Raw genomic sequence first — 24,302 nt, 5'->3', positions numbered from 1 at the left:
GGCTCCGCTTCGACTCACCTTTGACCGCGCGAAACTCGCGCTGGACCGTGCAGCGTGGGCAGCATTCGTTGGGCAGCTGCTTCTGCTTCGATTTGGGGCACTGCAGCGTGGGGCAGGTCTTCTTGGCGCAGCTCAGCTTGTTGCCGCTGCTGCACTGGCAGACCAAGCAGCGATCATCGATCGAGGCGACAACCTCTTGGCCTTCGGCAACGGTCTGGCCATTGATCTTGCAACCTGCAAAGTGTACAACAACAAAAGCAATAACAACACAATTTTCATCAGACAACGGTTTAAAAAGCGTATTATTTCTTCTGCTTCTTTTTGTTTTTTTTTGTGTGTGTTTGTTTTTGGGCGAGAGCCAAGAAAATTTCCACATGTCGAAACGGGTTTCCAAGCGATCTATTTGCATAGGCAGAAGGCCGTGCGTACCAAATATACCCTGCACGCATAAAACTCGGTTTGGCAGGGTATCATAGCAAAGACAAGCGGCTTAGTCTAAAGTCTAAGTGTATATTATTATGTTCCCCAATGTGTCTGTTAGTTTGTCTGTCTAAGAACATGAACCCCAGAGTCTATTAAAGCTAGGAACAGCCAATTTTAGTCGCACTTTCTTGTATGTAAAATAAAGATCCTTTTAATATCACAGCTTGGATTTTGGACATACATACTTACAGACTTCTTTCTAATTATGTATAAAGTATAGTAAAAGATTGGGCAATAAAATACATCAAATTTATATAAGACTTTGTACATATGCCTGTATGCGGCTTTCATTTCTTATTTAAGAAACATTTTTCCAGGGTATTTCTAAGTTTATCACAAAATTTCTTTATTTCTTGCTGCTCTGTCGAACAGTCTAAAAAGTGCTTACAATATCGATATGTAAAGACATTTTTTGAGAAAACTATTTCTTGCAGGGTATCTACAAGTCGCCCACATATATCTCTACTATTTTGCTGCTCTTTTTTTTTCTGAACGCAATGCGACATTGTCGACTTAATAGACAATTTAAAGCCCATAAATAAGCAAATCGTGCATAGTCACACAAAAAAAACGTTGACCATCTGTGCGCAAATCGAATTTTTGGACTATTTTGTTAGACGGTCTGACGAATTAAGTGGCACTATTAGTTAGTTTTTGGCTAATTTTAGTGACTGATGCCAAATGAATTGAACCGAACTGAACTGAACTGGTTGAATGGGCTGAACCTGTTGACAGACAGTTGGGGGCCAGCTACTTACCCTGACATGTGGGACAGCATTCGCCGGGGCGTGGCGCTGTCAGCTGATTATCGTCGCACTGTGAATAACAAATCTGTGTTGTTTCGGTGACAACACTGGCGATGCACTTGTACGTCTTGCAGGGTTCATCCGGATCGCTCCACTCAGCGCCGCTCGCATAGGGCACGCCGCGATACATGCAGCCTATTTAATGGCCAAATAGTTAGTTCCACTTTAAATTATGTGTGCACAATGCGTTCCACTTACCTTTGCACTTGCGACAGCAGGTGTCATTCGAATTGGAGTCGATCAAAAAGCAATCATCAATTGACGGGCAGCTCTTGTCACATTTCACAAAGCCATTCTGCAAAACGCAAACACATCATTTTCGTTAGCCACATAAATTAGACGAAGCTGCTGCTCTGAGCCCTCGTTTGCCCCCCCCACCCCTAGTCTCATGTGGCCTATGCGCTTAGCCATGTGAGAGATGGCTGTCAAGTGCTCAGCGGATTTGTTTACCTCTCTGCTCTCTTCCCCGTACCCCTCGCTGTGGCTGCACCTGCAGTTGGCGCAGCTTTTGTTGACTCGCTTTGTCGCTCACACAAATTGCATTTGTTCAAGCAGCTTGCACTCTGACCTTCAGCAGTCTTTTATAATTTATGAATGCAAACGAGTCAAAATTATATGGAATTGAGTGCACATTTTAGGGCGTGGTAAACGGCTCACACCGGTTTATAGCCGACACTTTAGATGCGCTACAAGTGAAGTTTCTTTTGGGATGGGTATGTTTAGGACAAAGAATTATGGAATATTATGGAAAAGCTAAATAACTGAGTAGGACTAATAGAGAAAAAGTTTAAGGTACATAGAAAACAACAGGGGAGTGTTAAAAGACTGCGTAGAACTCATGCTCAGGATATATATGCGAGCATGAAAGAACCGCGAGTTTGTTATTGAAATGAATCTAAACTATGAATATGTAGAAGAAGTTGAGTATCAGAGAAGGGAAGCAAATGAAGGACTTGATGAAAGAACAGAAGAGTCTCAGACATAAGCAAAATCATGGTGTTCAGATGGATTGTTGGAAGACTGCAAATAGTTGATAATTATCGTATATATATATACATGCATATATAGTTTTCGGCTTAAGCCAAGTTTGGTTATGCAGTAAACTTATTCAAGATTTTAACATTCATAGAAGCATTTAGACCAGTCCAAGTTGAATGAAAAAAGGATTGCATTGATTGGCAAACGGGCAGCTAGCGGCTTTGTCTGTCCAATTGGCCTAGACTGCAGCAGGTTGTTGTTGTTGTATTTTGTTTTTATGTGCGACTTTTTGCCTCGTGCTCGCATATTTTGCACAATTTTGCACAGTTTTTTGTTAACGACAATGTTGACAGCGGCAAGCGGTGCATTAGAATTGATGTCGATCATAAGTCAAAAGCTTGTGGCAAGGCTCTGGCAGCTTATGCAACACTCTGCCATGGCAAGCGAGCAAGCCAACTGGCTCAAATCAATGGGCGGCTTTAACCCTTGTGCTCGGCTGTCGCATGCATTTGATGCCAGTGACAGGTTAAACATTTTCAGCTCAACTCTAGACTTGAGACGGAGCCGGAGACGAAGACGTCGGAGTCTAGTGCTAGTGTCTGCTCTGTGGCTGAGGCTAATTGTAAATGTATCTATAAATCTAGATAGATGTCGTACCAAAAACAGGCAAAATATTTTACTAATTTGTATGCAGTTGCGGCTGAACAATGTCGCGGCTCAAATCAGAGTGTGTGTGTGTGTGTTTGTGTGTGTGGTGTGTGTTTGGTGTGTGCTTGTGTGTATAATTTAGTGCAAGCAAACCAGATTGGATCTCAATTTGGATGGGGCCGCAACGTCGCAACGTGCAAAATTTGCAATTGTTATGAAAATTGTGTCGAGCGGCGTCGAGTCGAGAGTTGAGAGTCGAGAGGTTTTTTTTTTTTATTTTTTTTTTGCGGTTCCGAGATTTTTATCATCGTATTAGTTTAATGGCAGTTGTTAGTTGGAATTTTAATGGCACCTTTAGTGCGGGCATCGTAACTCTCAGTGCCATAATGCAATAAACACTGACAGATTGAAAAGCACTTCGGCATTATAAAGCAGCAACAACAACAACAACAACAACAGTAGAGGGACAACAAATCCAAAATGTTGACAGCAGCTGGAAATGAAAATGTTAGAGTAAGTTAAGGGGCAGACAAAGTACAAATGCTCTTGAAAAGCTGAGAGATTGAAATGTCTGTGGAGACGACGCGCTCTCTACGCATTTTCAGATGCTGTTTTATGCTTTGAAATTCTTTCTTTCTAATCTGGAACCGGTATAGAAATATTTCAGACAACATGAAAGTTAAGCATCGGCAGAGTCGTTGTTGTTGTTGTAGTTTGATGTTGTCTAGTAGCTGCTTGCAAAGGTTGCTATTAAAAAAAAAAAAAAAAAAGAAAAGGCGCCACGAAGGCAGCCAAGCGTCCCGGACCCGGCAACGGACAAGCTGCTAAGTAGAGGCTGAGATTTTGTTTTCGTTGTTGTTGTTGTTGTGCGCCAGCGGCAATCACGAATGCCAAAGCACATGTGTGTATGCTTCGTGTGTGTGTGTGTGTGTCTATCTATGTGTGCCACAGTGGCAGAACCACATTTGCAAACGGCCTCCAACGACCTTGCGTTTGACAAAACATGATCAGTTTTAACACCGTCCATTCGGCAGCCGCCACGTCTCCATCCCCACATGCCCCCCGCTGCCGCCAGCCACACATCAGCATTCGCATCCAAGTGAGACACACTCAAACCGCTGGCTAGTCGCTTGCTCTTGTTGGCCAGTTGAGCAACTAAACGTTTGCTAGCCAAACTTGGTCTGCTCTAGCCAAAGACTCGGCCTGTAGACGCTCTAGACTCTGTTAACTTGGCTCGCTGCTGCGCCTCATAGAATATGCTAATGACAAACTGTGCTTTTTCTATTTTTTTTTTTTGTATGTTCATATGTGTATTTTGTCACTTGTGGGCTAGTTGAAATCGCCTGGTAGCTAGTTGTTGGGTTTGGCTGGCTACAACTGTGGCTGGAATTTCATTTGGATTAACAGTTGTTGAAATTCCTAAACCCATGTGGGATATCCTGTATGTAGAGCTGTTAAGTTGTTTTCTATTTTTAAACTAAACCAATTAAGTTATTTAAGTAGTTTTTAACTGTGCTTTTTAAAAAGCAGTTTTATAATAATTTATCGCTGTGGGAAACAGATGTTTAAACGCCTCGAATGTCTAGGGTTACTTTTATATGTACATATATTGTGTGTATTTGCTGGAGTGGTAAATATTTATAGTCTATTTATTATTATTTCATTTATTCATTTTTCCCGAATACCTTAACTAGATCATAAACTTTTAACTACTTCCTTAATGCGATTAATATACCAAAGATTTTTATTAATATTAGTATACTTTATGCTTGCTTTTTTAACTGCTCTAACTGAGTCATCACGTTATTAAAATACTCATAAAGAATTGTTTCATACCAAACAAGCTATTTATACGGACCACCTACAACTTTTAAGCCCAGAATGTTTTCAACAAAACAAAAAAATGGAATTTGCAAATATCAATCGTAAAAAATCGCATGCTCAATCAACTGGCAGAATGCTTAGACAAGCTGAAAAAACAAATAATAAAATAAAAAAAATTTAATAAAAAGAAGAACAGAATACGCCTAAATCAAAGGCTATTCGGAAAGCAATGCGTGTATTCAGCATAATTTTCACATAAAAACCAAATTTGTTAACAAATTCAGTTGCGAAAAAAAACACACCCCAAGAGCAGATGAAAAGCAGACAGCGGGCAGACAATTTGTTTGATTGTCCTTGCCCGGGGATGGAAAGACAACACACTGTACTTAATATGCGATATATATTAAGAGATTTAAGATAATAAACGTCAGCCATAAAATATCAGCGAATCACCAAACGCGTTTGCAAATATTACTTACAATGGGACCGAAAAGCGAGTGCGAGCTTTGAATATGAATGTTGTGTACACAAGAGCTGGAGCATGAATAGAAGTAATCATAAAGTGTGTGCTTTACGGCCTAGCCGAATTATAGCCAAGCATTTGCAGGGCAATTCATTGCCCAGCTTTCACGCAGCTTTAAGAGAGCTTTAAGAGGGCTTTAAGAGGGCTTTAAGAGTTGTGCTTAAAGAGCAGGCAACAAAATTAAACAAATGCGTTCAATTGATGCCATCATAAACTTTCAAGGCGCGCGCAGTCGCAGAATGCGAGACAGACAAAGAGAGAGAGAGGGAGAGAGAGTGCTGAGCGCGGCAGTGGGCAAGCGGGACAGGTAGCTCAGTTAGAGCAGGCGCAACGCATGGCGCCATCAGCTTAAAGTGAGGTGGCGCCAACATTTATTTTTTTTCCTTTTTTTTTTTTTTAAATTTTTTTTGGTTACGCCCACTTGACGAACAACAGCAACAACAACAACAACAACAGCAGCAGCAGCCGCAGCATCAGCTCATGACTTGAGGCTATACAACAATCGATCGAGCGCGTCGCAGTCGGCGTCGCGAAAGCTTCTTGGCGCTTAAATTGGAGCAGCGACGTTTAGCAGCGCTTAGCACAAATTAGCAACAGGCATGCCAGCCGCGATCTGGCAACGCCAGCGACGACAGCACGCGCTGCCGCTGCCGCTGCTGTCGCCGCTTAATGACGACACGACACGACGTCTTCGCGGGCAGCGCTTTGTGTTAGTCCCCGTCGGTAGCGGTAGCCGTTGACGGCGACAAAAAACACGGCGCCAAGTGTTTGTCAAACGATCGGCTAACCTGTGGTTAACGTTTGTCATGTCGCTGCAAACCCGTTTGACGACCTTGCATCATAACAATTTCAGGCGAACTCCAAGATGAGGCCTGTATTTTGAAAAAAAAATAAAGCCAACAAAAACAAAGCCAAACAAATGCAAACCAAAGCCAAGGAAGCAGCAAACATTTTATGCCCAGCGAATGCAAACAAATAATTAACGTTGCTTTGCTTCTATTTCAAAGCAGTCTGGCAACCCTCATTAGCGATATTTATTAGCGTTTGACATGTCAAGCGTGCTATAATAGGCTGAGCGCCTTAACTGTTTGGGAATTACACACATCATTTGAAAATCGTTGTCGTTTTGCTGAATTCTCTATTGTGATCGATCATTAATTATATACCTTTAATTATTATTTACGAAAAACTCTACTTTTCTTGTAAAAAGACTTTCGTTTAAGGAATTTTTTCTTTCTTTTACCAAACTATTTCGTTATACTTTCTATTAACAAACTATTTCGTTATAATCCCTTTAAAAATCGTCTGATACGTGCTTGCCGTTTCTCTTGGGCTCTCAAATTTTCCATTATGCGCCAGAGTCAAACTAGTTTTGGGTTTTCAATATTAAATAACATAGCTAGACAAATTACGCATACGCACAGTTATCTTCAACAATTGCAAAGTATGTTCTTATTTATGTGCACAGATGTCCTGTCTGTCCTGCGGCCTGTCTCTCCGAACATTCTTTTGGCATTGCAATTTTAGTTTGCTGGCGCAATTTGTTGTCTGTCGAATGTAAATATTTGAAATATTTTTTTTTGGGCGTTTGGGGATTACGACTACAGTTTGCCGGGGCCGGCGTCTGGCAGGCGTTTGCGAAATGTGCGACACATGGCCACATCCACATTGCATCCGTTCCGCACATGTCCTGGCTGGACACTGGCGTCGCTCATGCAGCGCACCAGACAGCGACAGGCCCCGCATAAGATTTATTTAGTATTTGTATTTTATTTCATAGATTGCTCGGTCTAAGTTTTATCCGGGTCAAAGGCTGTCCAGTGTTGGCTGGCGCAGCTCTTTGGAGCCGCCTGCCTGCTGAGCAGCAGCAAATGAAATCTCTCAAAATGAGGAAACTACTTAGTTGGTAGCAAGATCTCCTTTTGGACTCACCTGGCATGTGCACTTGAAGCATTTGGAGTTTTGTATGCCTTTGATTTGCACCTCTTCACCTTCATTGGCGCAGGATTCCATATCACCTGTAAGCAAGAAAGAAGCAGAACATATTGTTATTGGTTGCAATTCGTTTTGAGTTGTTGTTCGAGCTGCTGTTCAAAAATTCCCAAAACAAACTTGTCGGCCATAAATTCTTGGAATAGTCTCTCGACAACAGCGATTTCCTGTTTTTTAGTACTGACGTTTTTCAAATAAACCAAATAACAAATAACCAAATATTTAATTTACAATCATGCATAGCCGGAAATTGCCCACTGACTGAGATGTTATCCAGCACGTGACCCGCAGCGCTCTTCCAACCAAAAACCAAACAGGTCAAAGAGATTAGGCCACTTTATCAGTATTCTGTGTGCTTGTGTGTGTGTGCGTGCAACCAAACATGCCCTGCCAGATGATGATCATATAGCAACACACCTCCTTCTACCTCGCCTGCTGCTTCTCTCCTCCCTCAACTCCTTGGGCTGCCTGCATTTTGGGTTACTCTTTGTTTGGTTTACCTTTTTCTCTTCTGGCACCGGCGCTAAGTCAAAGTAGCAAGCGCCGCATGTTAAACATGTTCCAGAACACAGCACAGCACAAAAAGAACAATCAAAAGAGCTGTTCGAAAAACGACTCGACTCAGAAATACCCTGTACTGAAATTATTTTTTAAGTGTATTATCAACCTAAGTTTGTATAAAGCATGCTAGCTATATGCATAGGAACACAGTATTTGTTGGGTTGGGTTTAGACAGCAGATTCTTTCCTTTACATAGAACACATAGATCTTCCAAATGTTATTTTAAAAATTTAAAAGGCAATATTTGAAATGTATCTAAACCAACAGAAATCTAAGTTCGCTCTCATCATACCCTATTTGGCCAAATCACTGTTTACAGGGTATTACAAAGTAACGATTCGAAACGATACAAAAATGAAACGCAACAAGGCAAACGGAAACGTCGGCACAGCGACCCCAGGCTGACTTGCAGGGCCCGTACCACTGCCCGGGGCTGGCTTTGTGGGACCACCTGCAATGTGCTGATAAACACACACACACACACACACACACACACACACACACACACATGCAACATGGACTTAGTGTGTTCGTTGATAAATGAAGACGCCGGCGCTACACACACAGATGCACAAAGAACATAAAAACACACACAAACAAGAGTTACAGATACAAAGATACAGATACAATTGCAGATGCAGCAGCTTCAGGGCTGCGACTGCCCGCTCTGTGGGCGGCTCTGCTCGGTTTTAGGCCCTACGCGACATTATCAACGTTTTGTATCTCTTTGGTATTTAGCTTCTACATGGAGTGCTTTTTATTGTTGTAGCTGTTGTGGCCTTTGTTGTTCGATTCGTTTTCCTGTTATGCGTTTGTATCCTGCTGTGCCCTTTTTGGGACCACCTTCATTCATAAACATATCCATTGGCGCTCTAATGAAGTGGAAAAGTTATTTAGTTCCTATTGGAACTTTCTATATGTATACACGGTTTATTCCCTTCTCTTTTGGCTGCCCATCTAGCGGGCGACAGTTAATGAACCTTGTTCAAGTAACCCGATATCGAAATTGCAATACGTATATCTAATTTATGCGATTTTTTATTTCATTTAACACACACTGAAATGCCATAAAAAACCCACTCAATATGTTTAAAGAACACGACAAAAATTAGATAAATAAAAAATAGAAAATAAAACTAAAAACTGGCAGCGATCAAATACGCTCAGTAGCCGAACAGCCGGACAGCTGGCGACGCCGGACGCTGGCGTCGTCTGATTAATCACAATCACAGATTAAGCGCCAGCGCGACGTGTTGGGAGCGCCAGAGCGGCACGTGTGGCCAACAGCTAAGGTGAACAGGGGCAGGGGCATGGGCATGGGCAGCGGCAGGCGGTAACGGGCAGCCTATACGCCCGACTGTACGTACGTACGTACGGCAACAAGAGCCCGTAACAGAGCAGCTGTGGCTGCTGTGTAAAGGTGAAGGTTAACGAGTTGCAGGGTGAAACTGTCAAAACAGAAACTCTACTGGAGCGTCAGGTGACTCGCTTGACAATCTTAATTGATTTCCATTCTATGGAAATGATCTTGAAACTGAAAACTAGATTAACTATGTATGTGCTGCGATCTGTCAAAGAAAACTAAAAACTAGTTACATTAAATGTCACTAAATTAACGATCCAATTCTTTGGTCTGTTCCGAATGTTGGTTAGTTGACTAAGACTTGAAACTTCAGTAACTACTGCAAATTCTTTTTAATCAGAAAGATTCTACTGCTTCTCACTGTGATATTTAATGCCTCTTAGAATGGAAGTTTGGGCATAGGCTTCGAATTTTAGGCATAGGCTTAGAATACAGGCAGCGACTCTTTATCATGCTCTTAGTTAATTAAAATGTAATTGCTGTCTATTTGAGACTGAGGCGACTCACTTAGCTAGCTTATTTTCTGAGAACTGCATTATTAAGCTAAATACTGGTAGACATTCGAAAAATGCAGCTATTGACAAAAAGCAAAGCCTTGCCTAGTTCAATGATTTATTTGTAATCTTGCTGTCTGTCTATAGTGCAATTAATAATATAATTAGTTTATACAATACTTATATCATTTGAATGTTTAATGATAAAATGAATATTTGGAAATATTAATTCTGTGTAGCACTTAATATGCATACTACCAATCCATGTTTAAATATAAATTTGGACAGCAAACAAACTCCAATAGGCTTTCCCTCTGCTTGTATTAAAATAATGACCTAGCTCAAGTAATTAAGTTATCTACTTATCGGCTTTTCGCAAACTAAAGTCAGTTAAGTATTTTTCAAAATTAACATACAAGAAAAACAATTATTTTAGAATAAATCCCTCAAAAGCAGCTACATATATGTATAGATGTATATCTGCCAACCCAGGCAAGTGAAGTATTCTGCCTAATTTGTCGATGTACTCAAGGCAGGATTTTCTTCATAATTTCAGTACATATTACAAAGATATCGTAGGTAAAACGACTCACCTGAAAGGCCTTCTCGAAGTCCAGCTGCCACAGATTCCATTTGAATCAGGACTAACATAACAATAAAGACGAGGATACGAATTCTGCCTAGAATATGTTGTTGGCTCTTGTTGTTAATTCTGTGGCTCTTTGCTTGTTGTTGTTGCAGTTGTTGCTGGCCAATTGAAGACGTACAACATTTCCACATGGCGTTAGATTTGCAACACATTTTCGCAATTTGTTGGCGCAAGTTCACAGAAATATGCATCAGTTTTTATTACTAGAAAAAGATTTTCGTTGTATTCCTGGTAGCAGTTGTTGTTGTTGTTGTTGTTGTTGTGGGGTTTCTGCTGCTCTTGAAATATTGCTGAAAATATAGTGTTAAAAAAAGATCAAGCCGGTCAGTTTAAAAATATACAGAGAAGGCGCCAAGATAGAACTGAAAATAGAAACTTTTTTTTTTGGTTTTGGTTTTGTTTAGAAATTGTTGCCCGTGCAGGTGTTTCATACAACTTGTGGACTTTGTTATTGTGTTTGTTGCTGTTGTTTTGGTTTTCAAAAATTGTGAGATAAATTTGCTCGGGATAAATTAATGCAAGCTGGTCGTCAGTCAGTCAGTGAGACGGTTCTGATCCGGCCAAATGATTTGCACTTGCCGCCTAAGGTCTAAACAGAAACCATTTGCTGCTAACTGATTTGTTGTTGGTTTTTCGAGGTTTTCGTTTTTCGAATTTTATGATGCCTATCAAGATGAGGCCAGGCCAGCCCAGGCCAGGCCAGCACAGGCCCGTCCAGGCCAGGGGCACACATTTCACTTACTACACAAAATTCTGCGAATCATCTTTGGCCTGGTCAACATCCATCGATTTTGCACGTACGCCCGAAAGGTAAACTCCATTGGCCATTGGCCATTTGTCTAAAATCTCTCTCTTTCAATTTGTCTTTATGGCGGCTCATAGGTGTTAGACAACTCGGACATTATTAGTTGCGATTTATGAGCAAGTGTGCGTGTCTGACTCTCTCTGTGTGTGTGTGTGTGAGAGTGTGTGTGTGTGGTACAGGTAACGCCAGCTGACAGATATGTGTGGTGTTCTTTGTTGTACGCCGGGTCATAAAAATGTTAATGATTTTTGCGTCTGGCGCCAGGCAATATTGTAATGCTTGTTTGACTTATAATTAATTTCATTTTTGTTGCTCTCCGCATAATTTTTATTATTTTTATTTGACTTGAGCAGCACCAAATCAAAAACAAACACAAAATCCACGTCAAATTTTTGGCCAAGTTTATTGATTATTTCGCTTCAAAGTGGCGCCAACATTTGCCGCTCTTAACACGAAAGCGGATGCTAAAATAGAACTTGAACTCGATCTCAATCAACGATGAATCAGTCACAAATCACCCAATAAACTATACATTTCGATTTATTTAAACAAAGTTGCTCTTTCTTCGGTTCAACTATTATAAACTAGCGCTAGTTATCGCTTTGTATCGTGTTGAAAAGCCCATCGATGAATCAGTCTACATCCTACTCGTATGCCTTACATATATACTCTCTCTCTCTCTCTCTCTCTCTCTCTCTTTGTCTCTCTGTGTGATCTATCATGACGCACCCTACTGCTGGCTGCATTGTCATGCTCCGAACTGGGAGATTGTCATGCCAAAAGCGGTGCTTGACCTAACAATGTTATAACAGACACCCAATTAAAAAATTGTCACACAAACTGATAAGACTCTATATGCCATAGAATGAACATATAGACATATGTATATGTATATATATATATACATGTGTTTGTATATGTTAATTTCTGCAGTTGATAAGATTCACAGCGACGACAACACACCTCGCAGAACACACACACAGAATGGAACGGAACCTCATTTGAGCTGCTGGAAACAACGTTGTTCGGGTGTCTGTTGCTGTTGTTCCCATTGCTGATTAGCTGCAATTTGTCACTGCATTGCTGTTGACAAGGACAATGCACATTTATTTTCTATATATATATAGAACTATATATATGCAGCTATTTTTATAGAACTCTTTGTATACTGTGCCCCATTCTGAACGTTCAATGGGGTATATATAAGAAGGACAAAGCATGCGATGGTCTGGTTAAGGTCGTATTTAATCTGTCTAGCTTTTACTATGTATCAAAAATTTTCCATTTACCATAAAGCCTACAAATATAATTTCGCTTTTATTGAGACATTTTTAAAATCATATTTACTTAATCTTTATATGTAATGGGCCTTTTCGGCTTCCATTAATATACTTCATTTATATGGAATCTTACTAAAACATATCATCATCTACATTTAAATATTTAAACATATGCTATTATTATAAGCCAAACTTGTGTAAAATAATATTTGAGTGCTACAATATTATCATTATTAATACAGTTGTCAATTTGTCAGATAAATATTTAATAAAAGTTTTAAAGTTTTACTTTAATATTGCTGCCCAAAACAATTTTAATATAGCTCCTAAATTCAAAAAGATTTACGTTTCATAATCTATTAGCAGAACCCATATCCAAATGTTGAAGCATATTACAAGCAACATTTGTGCATGAAATCCATTATTCATCAGAGATTTCTATTATAAAAATAATTTGTAGGAACCAAAGTGGTTAAATAATTGATAAATTCTTTAATAATTTCCACTTATTGCGTATCAAACGAATTAGAAGGCCATTGTTAAGTAAACAAATTATTGTAACAAGATGAACTCTAGACATCAAAAGTCAAGCCAATCCTAAAAAATACACTCAAAACTACGCATTTTTTTTGGTCTTTGGGTTTTTTTTTGGTGCTCTTTGTACTTGGGAACTTCAGCACACACGAGCTGGCAGCTGAAGTGGCGAAACCCAACAAAATAGCGATAGTTTTGTCTCGTATCTTAACCAGAACTTCAATGAGAACCTTGTGCTTGGTGCTTATCGTGTTGCCCCCCAAAAAAAAAAAGATGAAAAAAATATGTGGAAAATATTTGAAACTGAGGTTGATGTGCGCTCGAGAGCACTTGTCATGGCATGAGCCGGTTTATAAATAGATATAAAGCTGGCAACTGGATAAAAATTAGCGAGGCTTTTTAATTTAAGACAAGTTACTATAAACGCTTTGATTTAATTGACCGCCCAGCGGCCAATTGCATGACGACGCGTCGCTCGAGTCGTGCCAATTAATTGCAAGGGCCAGCGGAGACATCGGGCCGTGGCGGGGTGGCCACTGATTATGGGGTTTCGGTTACAGTTTGCAACCGAGCAGGGGTGGGAGGAATTCTAATGCCGTCGAGCTGGCGTCAAGCTGGCGTCAATCTGGCAATTAAGGTAAGCGACTCGCGGCCTGTCCCTTTTGAACAGCTCAAGGGGGCGCAACAAATTGCCCGAGTGCGTTCTGAAACAAAGCAACAACAACAAGAACAAGAGCTGAAAAGGGTTCACGCCGGGCACGCAGGCCTCTGTCTAGACCAGGTCTAACGATGTGCGGTAGGTAGCCGAGTCGTAGGTAGCCCAACTGTGCCCCGGTGTGGCAGAAGGTGCGTGCAGGCTTATCGCACACACTGCAGCTCAACAGAATTCCACTTAAAAACTTGGCCATTAGGCGCGCTGCAACTGTTGCTGCCAATTACGCGATATGTTGTGTTGTCGCTGCCTTTTAGCCTGGTTTTGGGCCTGTTCCTGGGACTGGGCCTGTCGCCGCCTTTAATTCAATTAACTGTGGAATTTTATTCGGATCTTAGCATTGAAGCCCAAGATCAGTCGCAAGCCAGAGGGACAGGGCGCAGATAATAAACAAATGGCGCCAACAACAACAACAACAACTTTGGCAAATCATGCAAATTGCACAACAACAACAAGAAAGAACGCCCAACTTCAGCAGGCCGATGACTAAATACTCTTGTAGACATATGGTTTGGGAGTGAATACTAAGTTTGATAAAGATTGGGAAACAAAAAGAAACTTTCTTTTTGACCAATCAGTTCCTTGGTAGCTATATAAGATAGTCGTCCGATCGGGCCGATTACTGGCTGCAATAGAAAAACTAGTAGCCCTGACTATTTAGACTCGTTATCAGGTATATACCTACTAAGGTTGGCAAATGTTTCCTCCAGTGCGTGACATATTACATGACAAAATCGTAATACCTTTTACAAAGGGTGTATAAAAAGCACAAGACACAATTCGTATCGGGCTAACAACGCGGCCGATCAACGAGTTGGCTCTGCTTGGCAGCTTGGCAACTAATTTCAATAGATTTGCATATTGAAGTCAGTTTGCCACAACAATGAGACGGGTAAAACGCACATTTGTCAACGTTGTTTGGGGCTGAGGGCATGGCCAAAAGCAGCTCCGGGCCCAGAAACATGCAACGTTACGAGTATTTGGTACAATTGAATGCGCCAAGCGGCGTTTAAAACTACGGCAAATGAAGACAACAACGTCGAAGACGTTGACGATTGCCCAAGAAGCAGCAGCAACGACAACAACAGCAACAACAACAACAGCAACAACAACAACAACAAAAGACAACGACAACGACAACAACAACAACAGCAGCAGCTGTAACAGTTAACGAAATTTATGCGCGCAGACCCTATAAATGGGCTCCTCTGCCTGCCCCACACGACAACATTTTGAGCTTGAATGCAGCATAATGCAGTACAGCAACAAAACTGAATTCTGACTGAGAACCTGTCTTTGTTTTTATGGCCGTCACTGTGGCCCATAACCCCGGCCCTATCGCAGCCATAAGCCGTACTCCTTATGCAATTGCTGTTGCAATCTGTGCCACACACACACACACACAGAGAAGCACACACTCGTTCCACAAACACTCACACAATAGCCAACAAGCTTTAAATGTTGGCCAAAATGTGTCAGATTCAATTTACACTTCATAAGTGAGTACTTGGGCATATCTCTAAGATGTCATATTATGCAATATGTAAACACTCAATCAACCAAAAATAATAGTAAATTTTTTAAGCTCAACCAAACTTTAAAACTCTTCAAAAACTCAAGCAGAAAAAATATTAAAAATCGTTCAACTATAAAAAAAATAAAAGCATGTAAACAAAAAATATAATTTTGGTATTTAACATTTTTAAAACCTGAATCCATTCAAAGTGGAAAAAAGGGCAAATGTATTCGTGCAAATGTATGTAACATGTTGAAAGAAGCATCCCCGATCCCATAAAGTATATATATTCTTGATCCGCATCAGTAGCCGAGTCGATCTAGCAATGTTCGTCCGTCCGTCCATCCGTATGTACGAAAACCAGGATGTCCGGACCTATAAGAGCTAGAGCAGTTATGTTTCCGATAATCGATAATCTGGCCGATCGATAAAAGTCGTTATCGAAATTAAGTTTTTTAAGGAAATCTCGTGAGTTATAAGAGCTATAATCACAAAATTTGACATGTATCTTCTGGAAGTGTATATAACTAGCAAATATCTTTCATTTTATAGCTATCACCAGCCCTCCGCCTACAGACCATAGCTAAAAATAAAAATAAATTAACCACCAAACAAATTTACAGTACTTGACAAATATGTTGAGTTTGACTTAAATTAAATATCTAAATATTTAATTTAAATATTTAATTATATTTAATTACTGTTTTCCTACTCGTGCAAGTAAACCTGGTAAACTCGAAAACTGACTACAAAAATTGTTGGCCAGAAATGTAAAAATGAATTTTTAATTAGAGAAATGCTAACCGGAAACATTGGATAATCTGCATAAAATAAATACTGCACATTCACATTGATATGTCTTGTATCTGAATACAACTGATTGATCACAGCTGAATCAGAACAATCCCAAGAGAGTTTCCTGTTTTGGGCAGACTGGCAATTGGCAATTGGCAATTGTCAATTGGCGATTGGCAATACATGAACTTTTACTTAGTCATGGCTATGCGAGCTGCACAATTGTCGCAATCTGGTCCAACTTTGCCATATTTGTATGCTAAATTTGAATATTGCACAAAGCCCACACACAGCAACTGCCACACACACACACACACACACACACGCACACATTTTGTATCTATGAATATTTGAGTTACTCATGTAGTTAATTTGAAATGCTCAACATTTGAGGAGCCATTGTTGAAATTTGAGTATTATTAGCAATTTTACCGCAAATTCTATAAATAGAGCAGAACAATTAATTGATACACAGACAGTGCATAAAGTCGTATTGTAGTTTTCATATCTACTTATATAGAGCAGCTCGGTTCGGATCAGGGCGGATCAGCCAGCTGACAATATTCATTTATGCGGAAGCCCAGCAAATGCCTAGCCAAAGTCAAAGTTAGAGAGTTTTTTTAAAGGGGCGCCACAGCTGGCACAACATTCCACACACACACACACGTACTCTGTGGCAGTTGACAAAAAAGATATCTTGGAAACGAACCGAGATAACAAAAACAAACGGTTTTCAAACAATTTTTGTATTTATTGTGCAATTATTTTCGGGCGAAAGTTAATCAAAAAAAAAAAAAACAGATACATTTATAAAAAAATGTATTTTTTTCGAAACCGGATTTATTGATTGGAAGATGAGCACCGTCCACGGCAAACGGCTGTAAACAATTTTAGAAATACACAGAGAGAAAAACAAAATACCAAAGACAACAACAAATTAGACGATATATGGGAATTCCAGCGTGTGACGCGACAAACCCGAAATTTTGCCGTTGTATTTGAATTTATTATTGTTTTTTTTTTTTTTTTTCATTTTTGTATGTATATATTTTGCGAGCCGCTTCTGGCACATTTGTTTAATGACAATGCACAAAAGCAGCAGCTCTTTTGATTATGCACAAATATGCCAACTGATCGAATAGAAAAATTGTCTAGAAACAATTTACAACCAATGTGCTGTATTATGGCATTTCGCCGAACATCGCATGTTATAAATAAAAACATTAAAATAAAAAAAACATGTTTTTCCTGTACCCTGTAGACGGGGGAAATCTCTGGAAAGGGTATCACAAAGTTGCGGAAAAGCATGCTGCAGACAAGGAAATAATTTTCCCGTCAACTGACAAACTTGATCGATAGCTTCCTTATAAATTTTTGCAATATATATGTTACCTACTAAATAATATATATTTAATTTTAATTTATATATTCACAAGCCGAACTAACTTCAAATTCTTATAAGGCTTGCCAAATATTCAAGTTTGGCTACAGGGTATCTTTCGGCTAGACACTCTCGACTAGGTCAAGCTCAATTCTAAATTGTTGTTGTAGTTGTTGTTGTCTATCTGCTGTCTTCGTTTTAACTGCCCGAGTGTGTGTGTGTGTGTGTGTAAGTGTTTGAGGCATATGACGTCGACATTTATAGTATGTAGATATTATTCAACAATCGAAATGGTTTTCACAGTCAAATTTATTGATTAACACGCAAATGCGAATTGTTTGCATATTTTCGTTTTGTGTTCCAAAAGACAAACAACATCAAGACACACAAATCGACAGATACACAGAGACTGAGACTGAGACTGAGCTACACAGATACTGGATAATGGATCGAAGAAGAGCTGAAAGGAACGGGCGTGTTCTATGTTTTGTTTTGTTTTCGATTCTTATTTCTCTCTGTCTCTCTCTCTCTCTCTCGCTGAAATTGGATATGCCATAAAATGTTACTTATAAGTATGCTAAGCGTGGAGTATAGAAATTCCAGCGACATGATTCAGTTGTGCTGTGCACACTTCCGTTTTCGTGCGGCAACGGGTTCAAAGTGCAGTCAACCCCCGCGCACCCTTCACTCCCCTTGAACCCGCCCAAGCCATGAAGAATATGGTTCGTTGCCACAGTCTTTCGTTTTGGTATGATTTTTTTTATATTTTTTTACTCGCCTCTCGTCTCGTATTTAGCTGTGCGGACGACTCCGCACAGACACAGATCCGTATCGCTTAATGTGTCTGTTAATTCACGTTGATGTGCTCATATATCTTTTGTGCTACGATTTCATGTTCGGACCTCGGCATGCGAGCAGCGGCTGGGGTGAAGCGTGAAGCACGGGCAGCCGAGACCAGCAGATAGCAGCAGACCCAGACCCAATGTCAGACAAGTGACCGGCTGTTTGTGACAACGAGCACAGTGACCACTTTGAGGTACCATGTGAAAACGTGTTGCAGTTGTTAAAGCAATTGCTGTTGCTGTTGTTGTTGCTGTTGTTGTTGTCGGCTGCTGTTTGTGTAACTGCAACTGCAACTGCAACAGCAACAGCAACAGCAACTGCAGCTCTACTCGAGGGCAGTTTGCTCAACGTGACGTTGAACCTGCCACCGAGTTTGTCTACTTTTTATTTTGGAGCATCATCAACATCATTATCATCATCGACATCGTCATGGATGTGTTAATTATATATGTGTATTACAGCTGAATAGTACAATAACCCAAATCTGTTAACTGAATCATGTGTGTGCTCTAAATTCTAAAGCTTCCTTTGTGTGATGTGATTATGAAAACTTTTCATATGTATATCTGGTATTATGTTCTGCTGTTTATATGGTTGGAAAATGGATTATATAATTGTTGCTTATGTGACTATGAAGCAAATAACTTTTAGGAGTTGTTTGTTTAAAAAAAGTTGAAAATTCTGCGAGTAAATATTTTGAAATACAATTTTTAAGTAATTAAAAGTTTATGAATTCTTAGTCAATATCTTTTCAACCTATTTTGTTTGCCTATATGCCACAAAAAGCGCTGTTTTGTAATTGTTTTACTACGATAAATAGTTACTTCTTTCAAAGAATATTTAATTTAAACGGTATCTACTTGCTGTTCTAAAACTTTTCAGCACTCAATTATCGAAAATTCTGTGCACGTCGAAAACTTAGTTGCCAAATAGTCTGAAATTGAATTTCATGTCATGTAAAGAGTTCCTCAAGTATTTTTGCTTCTTGTAAATATACATTTATCTTGGCTCGTTACTTTAATAGCAATTGCTGTTAGTCAAGCTTGATTAAGATTGCTAATACGCCGCGTGGTGCCTTGTATGTGCATGTTGTCAGTTATTTACTGGCTGCCATTGCAGCAGCTTGCCAGACAAAATGGCGGCAGCTAACGCTATCACACACACACGCACAGAGTGCGGACTGCATGTTGTGTGTGCCATTTAACTTGACAAGCTCATTTGTTGCAACGACAACAACAACAACAACGACAACAACAAACAGCAAATTCATGTGCGTTGCAAGCAAGAACATTTGTTTACAATATTTATTCATTTATTTATTTACTAACGCATTCTTATTGCCCGTTTCGACAATGTCAGCTACATTTGGCATTCAATTAAATAAAAAGCTAAACAAAAATATGCAAACAATTTCAGTGCAATTTTTTATTTTCTTAATTAATAAGCTACTGTTTACTTTGCATACCCTCTAGATACTTGCAATTAAAATATAAAGTCGTGTCTATGCATACACAATATAACTAAATATACCTATGAAGGACATGTCTATACCAACTTTAAGTCGAACTAGGCTTTTCTTTCTGTTTAATCTCAGTTACTTTAGGATCTGGGCTAGGTATATCAAATGTTGCATGTGGGGTCTCAGCTTTCAAGCGGATTAAGTTTTTTTTTGTAGGCCACATCTGCTTGACAGGTTGACTTCTAGTAGATCACTTTTCACTAAGCACCTGTGCGTCATGCTTAGCTCTTTCAAGTTGTTGCAAATAGAAATCGGATTAAATGAAGCAGCTGCGACTTAAACAATTTGATGTTGCCTGTTGCCTGCCATTAGTAGGCCCACAAATTATGTTGTTGAGACAAAGATCAGACGCTGACGGACTGTAAAAATGCCTTAAAGGGCCTGTTGTTGTCGCTGTTGAGGCTTTTACTTGTTTCTTTGGCGTTATTTATATGTAAATGTATTAATGGGCATTTATGTATTTCTTATGCAAAATTTATGAAACTTATAAAACTAAAGCATCAAAATGGAAGCAAAATTTGTGATAATCATATGTTAATATCAAATCTGCTGCCGTTGCTTCTGTCATAAACATATTAAATTATGTATCTATGTGCGCGTGACTGTGCCCTATAAAAAACATATTGACATAAACCCGCATATGATTATATATAATTTAGAAATGAAAAAAAAAACTGATACAATTCTTGTTTATGTGTGTTGGCCAATCACGTGCCAAGGTAGTTTATGGAATATATCAATATAAAGTTGAAGATTAGAACGAATCCTCCATGGAGAGGGATTACTAACGTAACTAGGTAAAATCGTAAATAATGCTCTATGAGCGAGCAGTCCTTAGTAGAAAAGCTGTCTAAGTGATCCGAAAATTTGAGCAGCTGAACAATGCGAATCCGGGTTCGAGTCCAAGAGGCTTGAGGTTTCAAATCCAGGATCTAATATTGTCTTAGCAAAAGATAGGTTGATATTTATACTATACTTATAACAGTTATAAGCAATAAAATACTAAAGAATTAGTTAATACATAATTCGGAGCAATTAACCAATTAATTCCTAATTAATTGAACATAACAATTTTATGCCTATTTTTATTATATTATAAATTGATATGAAAAACGTTCCCAAGCTTTCCTGATTCAAATGCTGCTTAAGTTGTGAGCACAGCGTGTGCCTAGCATGCCGCATACAGCTCTTTAGATAAAAGTGCACCAATACAAGCACACACACACACACACACACACCCACACCCACACACACACACACATAGTCTTTATGTCTATTGCGTTAAGTGCAGCACGCCGCACAGTCTGCCACAACTTTTTTTTCTGCGGGCTATTTATAGGCTTATCTGAGCGGCGGCGGAATTTTCATTGGCTTTGCTATTGTTTTTGTAAATATTAATTAGTTTGTGTTTGATTGCAACAAGCACAGAAACAACAATAAAACAACAACAACAAAAAAAATAGAGCGAAGGCAAACAAATTGGTTCAGTTTTGCGTGTCATGGCGAAATTATCACCAGAATGCCGTGTGTGCCATGTGTGTGTGGGAGTGTAAGTGTATGAGTGTGTATGCTGTGCATGACGCAGACAGCGTTTGAGTGGGGGGCATGGTGAAATTGCAATGCAGACACAGACGCCGCCGTCAACAACCTGCGTGATGACGCATGACCGCGAGTGTGTGTGTGTGTGCGAGTGTGTGTGTGTGTGCGTGTAGTTGAGGCATAGAGACATATGGCGACAAAGCTGACGTCATTAGGCTGCTGGCAGAGAACTACCCCCAAATATGCGGGTCCCCGTTTAATATTAAGACAACCAAATGGCAACTGCCACTTGCCCCAGTTGCCCCAACACTTGGCTAACAACTACAAGCTAGCAATTACAGTTAACAGCTTGAAGCGAACAGTGAACAGCCTCAGCCTCAGCCTCAACCAGCTACCAGCTGTGCAGCCATCCACAACCAAGTCTACAGCCACAGCCACAGCCACATCCACGTTCACATCCCACGCAGTCAATTAAGAGCGCGCCTTTGGCTATTGGGTTACACTTCAACTTGCGCCTGGCCGTTGCTAGTCCGTCAGTCAGCCCGTCAGCCCGTCAGCCGGCCATTCATTGGGCCATTCATTTGGGGTTTTTGTAGTCAGCATTTAAAATTATTTATTAGAAGCAACAGCCGGACAGACAGGCTGGCCGGGCCCAAAGAGTCGCCAGCGGGAGCTGCAGCTAGCGGTCGGGAGCTGCGACAGAGTCGTCGAGCCGGGGCGTATCAAATGTTTTGGTTCGTTTTTGCACTGTTTTTTTGTTTTTATTTTTGTTGTTGTTGTTGTTGTTGTTGTTGAGGAGCGCTGTTAGCTCTGGCTCTGGCTCTGGCTCTTGTCTTTGGGTTTTGCCAGTCAAACGAGCCAAGCCGGCCCAGGCGAACGCGTTTAGAGCGGCGAACGGCAAACGGCGACGGCGTCTGGCGCTTGCCGCTTGGCGACAGCAATTTACCTTTAAGCGAATGCAAAAGTATGCGTAAAAAAAGTAGTCAACAACAACAGCAACAACAACAACACAATTACCCCTAGAGAGCGAGTCTATAAATAAGCCAAAAGCCAAAAGAAGCGCCATAAATCATAGGAAGACACACGAGTGCCGAGTTATTATGCGATCATATTTTAATTGCCGGATTATTATTATGCTGAGGACTCTGCCACAGAGAGAGACACAGACAGCCAGTCCCAGTCCCAGTCCCAGTCCCGGGTCCAGCTTCAGTTCCAGCTCCCAGCTCCAACTCGTGTGAGCTGCGACTGCAAACTAGACCAAAGCAAACAAAACACCTGCAGACCGCCTGTCTCTGGTTATGTCTATGCTGGGACAGGTGCGTGCACCAAAAAAACAACAAAAAAAACAAAAAAGACAACAAAAACAAGAAAGTGCATTAAAGTTTCGATACGACGCAGCTTAAATACCCTGCCATTTATTGGAGGTTTCCTTAATAAGCTAATCTGACTTTTTAAATAAAATAAAAGTAAAATTATCTTTTTAATTAAACTTAATTTACAAATGGTTGTGTTCATGTTTTCTAATTTATCTTAATTGTGTATATTTTTCTAATTTTAATCATATTTAATTAATTTAAAAGACAACAGCTCGATTGTCTAAGGGCAAGTTTATATTCAAATAGGGTTTTGATGAAATTCGCACACATTATAAAAACCAGATTTAAACATGAATTTATTAAGTTTCCTTAACATATGCTTAAAACATAAAAATAAGAATTTTGAATCAAGGATGATAAAATACTCAGAGAACTAGACTATATTGAATAAATATCGTCTTCTATATCTAAAAAAAATAAATTGGCTGATTCGCATAGTTGCGTATATATACAGCTTATTCCGCTGATCAATTTGGAATATAATTTGTAAGCTCTCGAATATCTCGACAAATGGAAAATACCCTCATTGAAAGGGTGTAAAAAACTGAAATGCAGTTGCAGTTGCACTGTTGAGCCTGCAACTGAGCAAACGAGTTAAGTTGTTGTGTGTGCGTGTGTGCGAGTGTGCGTCAGTGTTGGCAAAACAGGTATAGTTGCATTTTTACCATAAACCGAACAGCAACAGCAACAACAACAACAACAGCAACAGTTAAAAGCAACACCTAGGCCCAGAGAGCCTGTCCAATTGTCGTTGTCGTCTAAGCCCGGCTGACTGTCATCCAACTCTGCCTACTGTCCAGCTAGCCAATGTGGCCTCTATCTATATATATATATATATATATATGTCTGGGTTGTCCAGACTGTCTGTCCAGAATGTCTGCATTCATATTTACTCCGCACACCATGTAAAGCCCCCGCAGGCCACAGTCCGCAGTCCCCTGTCTCCAGACCCCAGTCTCCAGTCTCTAGTCCACATACCGAGTCCCATCCCTCACTCTGCACGGTTTTCAGATATTACTGGTAACTGCGTACGCAGTTATTACCAACATTTCTTTCAGTTTTTTTTTTTTCTTTTATTACATTTGTTTGTCTCTGCTTGATGTCATTTTGTTCATTCTCTTTTTTTTTCTCCTGCTGTAATTCTCTGGTACTTTGTTGTCTTTAATGAATGCATTGTAATTCCTGAGGTTTTAGAGCAACATTTTAATAATAAAAAAAAAAAATGCCAATGGGCGACAGGAAATTGTTAATATTTGTTGTTGTTATTAAGTATTTTATATGGCGAATTGAACATCAATAACTAAGTAATTGCATTTGAAACGTGATCTTCAGTCACTTATGACAGATATATTTGCGGATAGATATGCATATACATATGTATATGGGGCATGCTAAATTTGACACATCGTTACTAATGAGATAAACAATATGATTCATAGAAGCTACTCATATACAGTTGTCGAACGAACAATACTATTCGACTGTGATTGAGCTGTGGCGCTGTGAATACCTTGTAATTGTGAAATTGTGAAATGACAGATAGCATCTATTAGCAAGGTATTTAGTCTCTTTGCGCAATACAATATACTACTGGTTAAGCTATTGAATTATGAGTGTACTGCTATCAAATACCAATCGTGATAAAGTAACTATCAACATCAATTATCAATTTGATTATGTG

General features: G+C 39.8%; 1 protein-coding gene across 1 annotated transcript in view; it reads right to left on the bottom strand.

Moving 5' to 3' along the window:
• cv-2 (crossveinless 2) overlaps positions 1 to 24,302 on the bottom strand; it is a 30,224-nt gene that overhangs the window by 3,007 nt on the left and 2,915 nt on the right. Inside the window, exons 2-6 of the mRNA XM_064687317.1 lie at positions 10,266 to 10,611; positions 7,195 to 7,280; positions 1,488 to 1,584; positions 1,242 to 1,424; positions 19 to 234 (exon numbers count right to left, since the gene is read on the bottom strand). Of these exons, the coding sequence (XP_064543387.1) occupies positions 19 to 234; positions 1,242 to 1,424; positions 1,488 to 1,584; positions 7,195 to 7,280; positions 10,266 to 10,512 (829 nt within the window). The 5' untranslated portion in view covers positions 10,513 to 10,611. The remainder of the gene's footprint in view (positions 1 to 18; positions 235 to 1,241; positions 1,425 to 1,487; positions 1,585 to 7,194; positions 7,281 to 10,265; positions 10,612 to 24,302) is intronic.

The sequence above is a fragment of the Drosophila montana genome, unplaced genomic scaffold, assembly GCF_035044405.1.
Source record: "Drosophila montana isolate Dmon_TW-CO22-7 unplaced genomic scaffold, ASM3504440v1 contig_3200_1, whole genome shotgun sequence".
NCBI classification, from domain to species: Eukaryota; Metazoa; Arthropoda; class Insecta; order Diptera; family Drosophilidae; genus Drosophila; species Drosophila montana.
This window is presented reverse-complemented; position numbering and strand designations above follow the sequence as displayed.